At 35.1% G+C, this 13,904-nt stretch overlaps 1 protein-coding gene across 7 annotated transcripts in view; it reads right to left on the reverse strand.

The window, feature by feature from the left end:
- OSBPL8 (oxysterol binding protein like 8) overlaps positions 1–13,904 on the reverse strand; it is a 178,766-nt gene that overhangs the window by 101,460 nt on the left and 63,402 nt on the right. For 2 of the 7 annotated variants that reach the window (XM_024122783.3, XM_055085224.1), the window contains one exon: positions 6,071–6,107. The exons of 4 other annotated variants lie outside the window; for them this stretch is intronic. In XM_024122783.3, the coding sequence (XP_023978551.1) occupies positions 6,071–6,107 (37 nt within the window). Of the gene's footprint in view, positions 1–6,070; positions 6,108–12,938; positions 12,959–13,904 lie in introns of those variants that run through there. One more of the 7 variants, XM_024122786.3, reaches the window with a different exon arrangement.

Genomic DNA, 13,904 nt, shown 5'->3' on the forward strand with positions numbered 1-13,904 from the left:
GTCAGAAGGAGAAAAACAAATATCGTATATTAACGCATGTATGTGGAACCTAGAAAAATGGTACAGATGAACCGATTTGCAGGGCAGAAATTGAGACACAGATGTAGAGAACAAACGTATGGACACCAAGGGGGTAAAGTGGCAGGGGGGTGGTGGTGGTGGTGTGATGAATTGGGCTATTGGGATTGACATGTATACACTGATTGTATAAAATTGATGACTAATAAGAACCTGCTGTATAAAAAAATAAATAAAATTAAATTAAAAAAAATTTTTAAAGACACAACAAAGCACTAACCAAAAAAAGAAAAAAATTAAGAATTAATCTAATCAAAAGATATAAAGAAATAAAAAAAAAACAAGAGTACACTGAAGACTGTAAAACACTGAGGAAAGACATTGAAGAAGACACACACAAATGGAGAGATACACCATGCTATGGATTGGAGGGATAGTATCAAAATGTCCATTCTACCCAAAGCAATCTACAGACAATGCAATCCCTCTCAAAATTCCAATGGAATTTGTGTGGAACCACACAAGACCCCGAGTAGCCAAAGACATCTTGAGAAAGAACAAAGCTGGAGGCATCACACTCCCTAATCTCAAATTATATTACAAAGCTAAAGTAATCAAAACACTGTGGTACTGGCATAAAAAGGGACACATAGATCAATGGCACAAAATAGAGAGCCCAGAAATAAACCTACACATATATGGTCAATTAATTTATGACAAAGAAGCCAAGAATATACAATGGGGAAAAGGTCAGTCTCTTTAATAAACGGTGCTGTGAAAACTAGACAGCCACATGCAAAAGGATGAAACTGGACCACTTACTTTCTGACAAAAAAATTAACTCAAAATGGATTAAAGACTCAAATTTAAGACCTGAAACTATAAAACTCCTAGAAGAAAACTGGAAGTGACCTTCTTTTTTTCTTTTTTTTTTTTTAATTAATTTATTTATTTTTGGCTGTGTTGGGCCTTCACTGCTGCACGCAGGCTTTCTCTAGTTGTGGTGAGCAGGAGCCGCTCTTCGCTGCGGTGCATGGGCTTCTCATTGTAGTGCGCGGGTTTCTCATTGCAGTGGCTTCTCTTGTTGCAGAGCACAGGCTCTAGGTGCACGGGCTTCAGTAGTTGCAGCACGCAGGCTCAGTAGTTGTGGCTCGCGGGCTCGAGAGCGTAGGCTCATTAGTTGTGGCGCACGGGCTTAGTTGTCCACAGCATGTGGGATCCTCCCGGACCAGGGCTTGAACCCATGTCCCCTGCATTGGCAGGTGGATTCTTAGTCACTGCGCCACCAGGGAAGTCCCTGGAACTGAGCTTCCTGACATCAGTCTTGGCAATGATTTTTTAGATTTGACAGCAAAAGTAAAGGCAATAAAAGCAAAAATAAACAAGTGAAACTACATCAAACTAAAAAGCTTCTGCACAGCAAAGGAAACCATCAATACAATGAATGGAATAAAATGCTTGCAAATCATATATTTGATAAGGGGTTAATATCCAAAATATATAAAGAACTCATATAGGTCAATAGTCAAAAGGTACATGAAAAGATGCTCAACATCACTAATCATCAGGGAAATGCAAATCAAAACCACAATGAGGTATCACCTCACACCTGTTAGAATTGCTATTATCAAAAAGACAAGAAATAACAAGTATTGATGAGGATGTGGAGAAAAGGGAACCCTTGTGCACTGTTGGTGGGAATGTAAATTGGTGCAGCCATTATGAAAAACAGTATGTAGGTTCCTCAAAAAGTAAACCTATATAGAACTACCATATGATCCAGCAATTCCACTTCTGGGTATTTATCCAAAGAAAATGAAAACCCTAATTTGAAAAGATATACACATTCCATGTTCACTGCAGCATTATTTACAATAGCCAAGATATGGAAACAACCTAAGTGTCCATCAATGGAAGAATGAAATCTTTTCATTTGTGGCAACATGGATGGACCTTCAGAGCATTATGCTAAGTGAGATAAGTCAGAGAAAGACAAATACCATATGATCTCCTTTATATGTGGCAGCTAAACAAATAACCAAGAACAACAAAAACTGAACTCACAGATACAGATAACAAATTGGTGGTTTGCCAGAGAGGGGGATGGGGTTGTGCTTGTGCAAAATGGGTCAAAAGGTACAAACTTCCAGTTATAAAATAAATAAGTCATGTGGATGTAATGTACAGCATGGAGACTAGAGTTAATAATACTGTATTGCATATTTGAAATTGGCTAAGAGAGTAAATCTTTTTTAAAATTGAAGTACAGTTGATTTACAATGTTTCAGGTGTACAGCAAAGTGATTCAATTATATATCTATATGTATAGAGATATCTACCTATCTATCTATATTCTTTTTCAGATTCTTCTCCATTATAGGTTATCACAAGAGTAAATCTTAAAGCTGTCATCACAAGAAAAAAAATTCTATAACAATGTATGGTGATGGATGTTAAGTGGATTTATTGTGGTTATCACTTCAAAATATATACAAATATGGAATCATGTTGCACACTTGAAACTAATACAATGTTGTATGTCAATTATACCTCAATTTAAAATTTTTTAATTAAAAAAAAAGAAAAATGATGGGAAAACATGAACAGTTAGTTCATGGAATAAGAAATGCAAATGGCCAATAAATGTACAAAAAGATTTTCATCCTCTTTAGCAGTCAGGAAAAAACAAATCAAGATCACAATGAAATAAATATTTTACACTCAGTAAAACTGAAAAAAATTAGTAAGTCTGATAATGCCAAATACTGGTAAGGATGGGATCAGTGAGCCATCTTAAGCATTGCTGGAAGAATATAAACTGATATAAGCACTTTGGAAAACCATTTAGCGCTTATAAAATTGAATTTCAGCATATCCTATGGGTCCAAAATTTCCACTCCTAGCTTTATACCTAGAAATACTCTTATATGTGTGTACCAAGAGACAAAAATAAGATTCGTTCATAGCAACGCTGTTCATAATAGCAAAAATCAAAACAACTTAAATATTCATCAATTGAAAACAATATGGATTAATATATTGTGGTATAGGCATATAATAGAATAGTACATAGCACTAAAAACAGATGGTCTTTATCTATACCCAGTAACATGGCTGAATCTTGAAAATCCAATGTTAACTACAAAAAACAAGTCCGAGAAGATGACATATAGCATGATACCATTCTTATAAAATTAAAAACCTAGCAAACCTTAGTGATACATATGTAACCTAAAAATAACCCCAAAAATCTATTTTTGAAAAAGCAAAGAATAATAAACAAAAAAATACAAATTAGTCATCACCCCTGGGGGGTAGGCACAGGGAGAGGAAAGAGAAGAAGCACATAGATAGACATGAGGCATTTGTAGGATTCAAGTTCTTTAGTTGAATGGTAAGTTCAATATGTACTCACTGTATGATTATGCTTTATAATTTACATATGCTTCATATATTCTTTTATAGTATTAGTACACTTAAGGCTAATTTAAATACATTATAAGAACAGCTAAAAGAATTAAAGTATGCTTTAGTATTCCATCAGAAAGACATACATATCTAAGTCTTGAATAACTTCACCATATAAAAAAGGAAAAGTGTAAACTTAGTTCTATTCGCCCCTTTCTAACTCCTTATTGATTGAGGTATTACTGTTTATGATTTTGATAACCTTGAAATAAGAGGGCTTGTAGAAATAGCAATACACAGAGTATATTTCCTTAAAAAAAACAGAAAGCATTTTAAAATTTGTTTTCTCTCACCCCATTCACAAACATTAACTATACAGAAAATATGCATAATATAAAAATCATTTTGATGTCCTATATCATTTGCACAATAGTAGACTATTCACTTATAAACTCAAGAAGGGCAGTGACTTTATTTTCATTTGTATCCTTTAGCATAAAACTGACACTAAATACTTACTAAATGCTTGGATCGATATTTGACCAATGAATCACTGCAGGATTCCAAAACAGTTTCTGGTAATTCAATCAACTGCCTCACCTTCTAAAGATATTAGCATTATAGTGCCCTCTCCTGGTTCTACTTTGTAGTCAAAGTAAAGCAAAGCAACCTACTTTGCTATTCATATTACTTTTAAATATGGTAAAAACTAATCACACTGGAATAATAGTAATATAATTAACATACTGTAACTTCTAAGAGAATATGATTCTATAACTACCATTCTTTCTGAATTCAAGTCATCAATACAAAATCTGAAGAATATTACAAGCCTCAAAGTCTGGTGTTTGCTTTTAATCTAAGTGAAAACTAAGAAGTAAAGGAATTGTTTAAAGTCATACAAATCTCTATGAAAATCCTAAATATCCCCTTACAGATGGTATACCTTTTCTCAAATACATAAGTAATTTGGATATGATCTTCATAGTTTTTTCATTCAATTGTACAGATCCTAATGAAGTACTATGTGAAATTACTTTTCACTCAAAAAGATATATGGTCTGCAGTAAATAATTATACAGCCTCGGTCTTTAAACAGTTGGCAGAGTACAATATAAACTCATCTCTACTATATGTTGTATATTTTAATTTACATATGCTTAAAATATATAACCACAATAAATTTCTAAAAATGCAATTCTATTTGTAAAGTTCAGCAGTGCCAATCAGTTCACCTGAGCCAACATCTAAATATATGAGGTAATTAAAGTAACTGAAAAATGCATTGAAAATATCTACCAGGTATCACAAGTAAGGCTGAACAAGAAAGCATAAAAATATTTTGGGATTTGTATACTTTTTCTACTTTTAAATTTTACTATTCTAATAATGCTAGATGTATAATAAACAATATATTTAAAATACTATGAATTGTTGCAATTAGAATAAAAAAGGAATTTTAGCATATCACTTTAAATTACCGCTCTTTTTAGAAAACAAAATCACAAACATACTATAACCATTATTAGAGACAAACAGCAACTGATCTAGACCAAGGTATTTTACAACTAGAAGAAACTTTGCCATTATCTTGCTCAGTCCCCTTCTTTAGCCAATAAAAAAAATGAGCCCCAAAGTGGTGAACTGACTTACAACAGTCAATTATTTAGGAATAAATACTAAAACATCCTAAATTGATATAATTTCCACATTGGTCTTGAATAAAGTTAAAATCTTTGTCTGATTTAAGATGCAGTAATATCTTAATTGTTTGGTTAGACCTGAATTCAGTAAAATGATAGTTCCATTCTGATTTCTGAAAACCAGAAGATGACATATCGAACTAGTAACCAATTCTAACTCCTTAGATATTTAAGTTCTTAGCTTCAGGCTCTTCATCTACAAAATTAATGCTTTATTAAATGATCTCTGAAGTTTCATTCACCTCAGTAATTCTATAACTTTTAATATGTCACAAAGCTTTGAAATTATGTATTCATGGGTCTAACTCCCCTACTAGTATATAATGATCTTAAGGGCATGGCACATGTTTCATTCATCGTGTATCCCCTGAAGCTAGCACAGCGTCTGGTCAAAAAAAAATTTTTTGGACATAAATTTAAAGCGTGTATCTTCTAAATCCCTAGATAAAACAGGTCACTTATGAAATCACCAAAGTATACATAAAAACTTTTCATAACCAAATTATCTATTATGTAAAAATTCTGACAAAATAAGACAATACTTCTCACTTTCATATGGCAGTGAATTTGTTGTACTATGTCCAGCCTCAGAGTACTCTGATCTATGCTTTGTGATGATTGTAGAAAGGATACTATAAAGAAATATTAATTCATAATTTAGGAATTATGAATTTATAAATTATGAATTAGATAACTGGCTAAATAAATAATCCATATTCAGATAATCAAGATGTAAATATACAAACACTATCAATCTCAGATGGACACTGACAACAGATGGGTACTGAATGATCATTTATATTCTTTACTTTATATTTCAATGCCTGGAAAGAAATGTAGAAGACTTAATAACCAAAATGGAAATACCACAAGCCTTTTCTAAGTACACATCAAAATATTATCATGTCTCCAAACATGCCATTCAAACTTTAGCTACTTACTTGATGGCCCAAGGACATCTTTGCTATCACCAAGAAGCTTTTAATGCAGGGTAATTGAGCAGCAAACAAATACAATCCAAACCAGGAAGAAGCAAAATGTATCAGGATTGAAGCAGCAGTGAAACAAAAGGACAAGGAAAATAGCATTAGTTTATAAGTAGAAAGCACATGCATATCAATTCTAATAATCATAATTCGCAAGGAATTTTTTTTCCACACATAAAAAGACCTTGGCTTAGGCATTATGTTTGTTTTAATTTTGGAAAATGAAGGTGGAAAGAGAAAAATGAAATCACCCAAGTATTTTGTTTTGAAAATTACTCAAGTGAAAAATTACTTTCAACTATAATTCAAGATATGGGTTAGGAGTGATAAAAAATTATTTAGAAATGTAAAGGACAGCCAAAAAGTTATTCATTCTTTAAATTCAAGTGCCTTAAAAATATATAACACCCATGCACTATTAAATATTAGTTCTGCATGCCATGAAAGCACTTAACACTACACAGAAATTCAGGATGCTTCTACATAAAGAAAGGAGTTTACTGAGTGCTTATATTATGCCAAGCATATGCAAAGAGCTTTTACAGAGACATCAACAAAGTGGAACAAATTTTTTTCTCAAATGGCAAAAAAAACAAAGAGTACTGATTAGAAGAACTATAAATTTTATTAAGTTAGACAAAACTTTCTTAGGACCCACTAATATCAAGCATATAATCTAGAGCTACTAGTCTCGAGGAAGTCAGAAGATCCAATTCTTAAATGATTAACTTGCAATCAACTAAAAGAAACAGGAAAAAGACTGCTAACCTTTGTCTAGTAACTATTTTAATAAACAGCATTACACTAAACGTCACCTATAGACAAGTGTTTTCGTCTCCCTTGGCAGGAACAGAGTCCTTAGCTCTCTCCTTCATTTCAAATACCAAACATGGAAACGTATCAGAAGTGAAGAAACAAACAAACAAAAAGTTCCCACCACTAATGACATTATTGTTTGGTCTTATTTAAAGGGAATGGGGAATCTTAATTGGTTTTGACCAAAAAAAAAAAAAAAGTAGCAGTTGTTTGCTTTGGGGCTTCTGTTGTCTCCTATGGGAAAAAAAAAATCTTGGCCCTGTTACTTCCCTAAAGTGATGGTTATTTCACAATGCTTAAAATTATGTTCTAATGCCTTTAAAGGCATTTGCTCTATTCATTTTTTTCTATAGTTGTCCATTTAAATTCATTCCTCTATAAACTGATTTCAGTTTCACAGATAAACGAAAAAAAATACAGCTTTAGTGACAACGAAATAATTGTGCTCAAATCCAAGCATGTGGGAAGAGATTAAAGTATTTGTGGCAGGCAACCTCTAAAATGGCCCCAGTGATCCCCACTTTTTGGTGTATAATCCCCTCTCTTTGAGCATATACTGGACTTGCTGAATCACTTCTAATGAACAGAAAATGGCAGAGGTGAAAGGATGTCATTTCCAAAATTAGACTGTAACAAGACTATGACTTCAATCTTTTTTTTTTTTCTCGGTACGCGGGCCTCTCACTGTTGTGGCCTCTCCCGTTGTGGAGTGCAGGCTCAGAGGCCATGGCTCACGGGCCCAGCCGCTCCGCGGCATGTGGGATCTTCCCAGACCGGGGCACGAACCCATGTCCCCTGCATCAGCAGGCGGACTCTCAACCACTGCGCCACCAGGAAAGCCCTATGACTTCAATCTTGTTTGTGGTCTCTTGCTCTCTCCTAGATAGATCATCCTGGGGAAAGCCAGCTGCTGCATCGTGAGGCAACCCTGTAGAAAGGCCCATGAGGCAAAAGAACTGAGGTCTGTCCACAAACCCTAAGTGACCTTAGAAATGGCTCTCCCACCTCCCCTGACCCCCTCAGCGGCAGCTCCCACTCTCCAGTAGCCTGATTGCAACCATATGAAAGATTTTGAGCTAGAGACACCTAGCAAAGCTGCTCTTAAATTCCTGACTCACTGAAATTGTAAGATAATAAATGCTTGTTTTCTACCATTTAATTTTGGGATGATTTGTTATATATCAATAAATAACTAATACAATATTGGAAAACTGAAGGAAGTTCGGAACCTGACAGAGACAACTATGACAAACTTTACAAATCCTTCATAGACATCTTTTAGAAAAATCTTCCTGTACTGATATGAATAATTACCAGTTTCCCTAGATTTACCTGTAACTTCCTAAAGGAAAGCAATGATTCTAACCATATTTACATAGTTAAGAGTATTTATTTTCACAAGGGCCAGTCACATTTGAAGCTTTTGAGCTGCTCTTCTCCTTAGGATAAAAGATCAAGTTCACTTTTATTGTACAGTTCTGTATGATATAATTCTCAGATTTTGTTGATTAAAAGCACTATGTCATGTTCTGTGCACTGTACTACTTATATATTTACTCCCAGAAAATAATCCCTAGCATATACAACAGCTTCTGAACATTTATTTCAAATTATGCTTTCAACATTATATCCTCAGGCATATTGGTGTCACATAAATCTGAATGTATTGTATTAATCCAATATTTTTCTCAGACTGAGGCACTGGAGAATAATCAAAGTAAACACTGTCTATTCTTATCATTGATCCATCATCCATCCATCCATCCAAATATTCATTGAGTACCTACTATATAGACAGGTATCATTCTAGGCACTGAGAAATATAGCAGTGAACACAACAGACAAAAATCCTGTCCTTGTGGTAGTTATGTTTTAGTAGGGAAGATAAACAATAACATAATAAACAAGTAAAATTCTGATGTATATTATATAGTATAAATACCAAGGAAAAATAAGCAGAAAATGAAGACATAAAATATTAGGGAAGATGGAGTTAAAGTTTTAGATAGGGTGGCCTAAGAAGGCTTCACTACCAATCTGACTGAACAAAATGAGGATACTTACCATAAGGACTTAAAGGAGAAGAGTACTCCAGGGAGAGGAAGGATCAAGTACAGAGTAGAGTACTTGGATAGCAAGACTGGAGTGTTTGGAGAATAGTGAAAAGGCCAGAGGGCTGGAAACAAGGCAAGTAGGAGAGTAGCAGATGAAGTCAAAGAAGTAAACGGCTGTAGAACTTTATAGGACCTAGTCAAGGCTTCTGTTTTATTCTGGATGAAATAGGGAGCCACTGGATGGTTCTGAGAAAAGGAGTAACATACATGATTATGTTTTAACAGGACTGCTCTGGCTGCTATGTTGAGAATAGACCAGAGGGACAAGGGTATTATCAGTTCAGAGGTTACTGCAATAATCTAGGGGAGAGATGAAGGAGACTTGGACCAAGATGGGAGCAGTGACAGTGATGAGAAGTAGTTAAGTTCTAAATATATTTTGAAGGTAAGGTCAACAGGATTTCCAAACAGGCCAAGCATGAGGTAAAAGAAAAAAAGGAATCAAAATGATGTCAAATGTTGGAGTCTGAGCACCTGGAAGGATGAACTGCCATAATCTGAGATGGAAAAGACAGTGAGACAAGCTAGTTTACAGGGAGAAATATAGGTACAAGCATCCCTTGGTATCCAGAGAGAACTGGTTCCAAGACACCTCCCACCCCCATCCCACCACAATACCCAAATCTGTGGATGCTCAAGTCCCTTATATAAAATGGTGTAGTATCTGTATATAACCCATGTATATCCTCCTATATACTTTATATCATCTCTAGATTACTTATAATATCTAATTCAAAGTAATTGCTATGTAAATAGTTGTAAATACAATGAAAATATAGCATGCGGCAAATCCAAGTTTTGCTTTTTGGAACTTTCTGGAATATTTTTCCCCCAAATATTTTCCATCTGCAGTTGGCTAAATCTGTGGACACAGAACCCTCAGATATAGAGGGCCAACTGTAGCTCAGTTTGGAATAGGTTAAGTTTGAAATGCCTGTCAGACATCTAAGTCAAAATGTCAAGTAGGCAGCTAGACACACAGACCTGTACAGGGAAAGGTTTAGTTGGTAAGAAAATAGCATAAATTATGGTATGTGTGATAGTTAGGGTATATGATCTGAATGGTTTCATCACAGGAGACTGAAAAATGCCACAGGATAAAAGAACAGCCTCCAGAAAACATATATTATAATGGAACAACAGAACTAAGAATTAAGCTGAAACACTACAAATAGAAGCAGAAACACAATGAAAAATAAGCTTCACTTCAGAAACCTTTCCCAGAAGGATGTGGATAAAAAGGCATTAAGTTGAGATGCAAGTGAAATCATGCTCCCAGAATTATTTGCAAGTGATGCTAACTGGGAAACAAGATATAAGTAATTGAAGATTACATATTTATTTTACCAAGTAACTGACATCACTGAAGTCTTCTACACACTGCTGAACTGCACACTACACTTCTTATTCTTACTGATTTTAGGACTGGGCCTAATTTGTGCAGTTCTATGTTGTATAACCCATGAATAAAGACGATGTGGAAGTATTGATGTGGAAATGCTCTATACAAGTACATTTTAAGATATTTTAAAAAGTAAAAAGCTAGCCACTCTTCTTGGCTTTTGTTAGAGAACCAAAATACTACTAGAATTTCAAAGAATCCAGGAACTTTCTCCTCAGCTTGTTCAGAAAAAGAGCATTTAAGGTATGACAGAAACATTTTCTCTCTCTGAGCAACTTATCATGTTCACAATTATCCCTTGAACAATGTCCATACAGTCATCTCAAATTTTTTATCATATAAATAAATTCTCTACTTTGGCAGAAAGCATGAGCTGAAAAATAATAAAATAGTAACATGCCTAGAATTTTTCTACTTAGTATTCAATAGCATACTACCAGTACTTTAAATAAAAGCATGAAATATAGCCATTATCTAAATAGTCACTGATTTTAGTCTACAAATATCAGGAAAAGAACATAATACAAAAAATTTTTGTGTTTTACTTTAATGTATTTCTAAATATTTGCCATGCCATCTATAATTAAGCATAAAACTTGTGATCTTTAAGAAATGTAAAGGAAGAGGTAGAAGTTCATAATCACACACTTCAACCTGAGAAACCCCTCAGTCCTGAGCAATCCAGGACAGATGGCCACCCTATATATATATAAAATACAGAAACAATACCATGAGGTCTATAGCTTGATTTCATTGCCTTAAGCACGGCACTGCCCTTGTTTTATTGATTTGACTTACTTGTTGAGCTTAAGAGAAAGTACAAATAGCTTATCAAGCACTGATATGAGTAGAGCTTAAAAATAAAATTTCAAGCAGATGGCACCTCTTCCCCCAATACAGTTGATCAAGTTGTACTCAGAGAAGCAATCCTACTTCAGTGGGCTCTCAGAAGCCACAATTCTGAAGAAGAATTATATAAAACATCTGAAGAGTGCTTGGACTTCCCTGGTGGTGCAGTGGTTAACAATCCACCTGCCAATGCAGGGGACACGGGTTCGAGCCCTGGTCCAGGAAGATCCCACATGCTGCGGAGCAACTAAGCCCGTGTGCCACAACTACTGAAGCCCATGCACCTAGAGCCCATGCTCCGCAACAAGAGAAGCCACCGCAGTGAAAAGCCTGCACACCAACATGAAGAGTAGCCCCCACTCACTGCAACTAGAGAAAGCCAGCACACAGCAGCACAGACCCAGTGCAGCCAAAAAAAAAAAAAAAAAGTAGAATAAATTTTTTTAAAAACAGAAAATTTCAAAAAAAAGAAGAATGTTCTACTTAGTGTTATCTTTGGCTCTTAGAGTAAGAAACTTCAATGAGGGATCTACAACACAGCTGAGATCTGTTTGTTCTTGAAATAGGAGTCATCACTCTACACTTAAATGAATTTTTTCATGTTCCTGCAATCGTTTGCAAAAAACACATGTGCACATTTTACCCCTGAGTTTTACAGGAGAGATTTTAAGGGAATATTTTTCTGGAACTAGAGTTTATCGCTGTTAGAGAATATGATCTGATCTGCCAGGCAGTTACATTTTTGATACAGCAATTCCACCACTAGGAATGTATACTAAAAGATGTGTTCAAGGATATTTATCACATCATTTATAGTAATCTACTTAAAACAGGGAATTAAATAAATAATAATACATTCACATAATAAAATACTATGTAGTCATTATAGTTTGGTTTTTTTTTTCAGGGACTGAAAAACATTCATTATATATTGGCTTTTTTTTTTTTTTTTTTTTTTTTTTTTTTGTGGTATGCGGGCCTCCCTCTGCTGTGGCCTCTCCCGTTGCGGAGCACAGGCTCCGGACGCGCAGGCCCAGCGGCCATGGCTCACGGGCCCAGCCGCTCCGCGGCATGCGGGATCCTCCCAGACCGGGGCGCGAACCCGGTTCCCCTGCATAGGCAGGCGGACGCGCAACCACTGCGCCACCAGGGAAGCCCCTATATTGGCTTCTAAAAGTGTTATACTGAATCACTTTGCTATACAGCAGAAATTAACACAACATTGTAAATCAACTATACTTCAGTAAAATAAAATTTTTTTTAAAGTAGGTTATAAAGAAGTTTGTATGATATAACTCCACTTTTATGAAATTTCATGTGTAAGATATACACATATGAACACATATATGTCACCAAAATAAAAACAGTGGTTACCTCTAGAAGGTAGAATTTTATTATATTTTTCTTTATTGTTTAAATATGCCACATTGGTATGCATTATTTTTATAGTCAAAAAAGAGTAAATCTATTTACATATTGGAAAAATGAAAATGCAATTTTCAAAGTGATCTTTTCGTCTATATTAGCTATGTTTTATAATGGCATAATCATCTATGATTAAACATAGTGGAAAATATATTTTAAGAATCTAACTTGAAATCCTAAAAAAAATACAAAAATATTAACATTTTGAACATAATACCATATATTACTCTCTGTCTCTTGAACTTCAGCAACTTCTGTAAATGGCAAAATCTAAAAAAAAAAGACAAATTTTCTCAGGAGTGATTTAATTTCGTATACCTGAATCTGAATCTAGAAAGCACGCACAGTTTATCAAATGAATTAAGTGGTGCATTAATCTTTTAAAAAGTAGCAAAAAAAAATAAAGTACAATAGTATGTTTACCAGTATCTGTACACTGGAAACCAAATCTTTAAAAAGAAATCCCAAGGCTTCAGGAAATTACAATCAATCTGCCAACCCGTGAAGTCTTCTCAGACATGTTCTGGGGCTTTTTCACAGTTCTTATCCTCCTTGCATATATTTAATTACACCAGCCGTTCCACCACGCAAGCCCTCTCCTCCTTTCCACGCAAGCCCTCTCCTCCTTTAGTTTCTAAAATACTCCACTGTTCTGGCTTCCTTTCTCCTAATTTCCTACCTCCACTTGGTCCTCCAATTTAAGTGAGTGACCTTAACCAATGCTCAATCCTCAACTATTTGTTGTTTTCTCTCAACCTGCTCTCTTGCTGCAGATTCCATTCTTAATCAAGGCTCATTTGCTACCTTTATTCAGACAACTTTCAAGTTTCTTCTTCAGAGCTAATCTATCTCCAAAACTTCATCCCAACATATTCCTGCCTGTATGTTCGGACATTATTGCAAATTAACTTCTGGTTCTAAAATTCTGTTACAGGCCCTGAACCAAGATGGTGGAGTAGAAGGACATGCACTCACTCCCTCTTGTGAGAGCACCACAATCACAACTAGCTGCTGGACAATCATCGACAGGAAGACACTGGAACTCACCAAAAAAGATACCCCACATCCAAAGACAAAGGAGAAGCCACAATGAGACTGTAGGAGGGGCGCAATCACAGTAAAATCAAATCCCATAACTGGTGGGTAGGTGACTCACAGACTGGAGAACACTTATACCACAGAA

Source organism: Physeter macrocephalus, chromosome 6 (assembly GCF_002837175.3).
Source record: "Physeter macrocephalus isolate SW-GA chromosome 6, ASM283717v5, whole genome shotgun sequence".
NCBI classification, from domain to species: Eukaryota; Metazoa; Chordata; class Mammalia; order Artiodactyla; family Physeteridae; genus Physeter; species Physeter macrocephalus.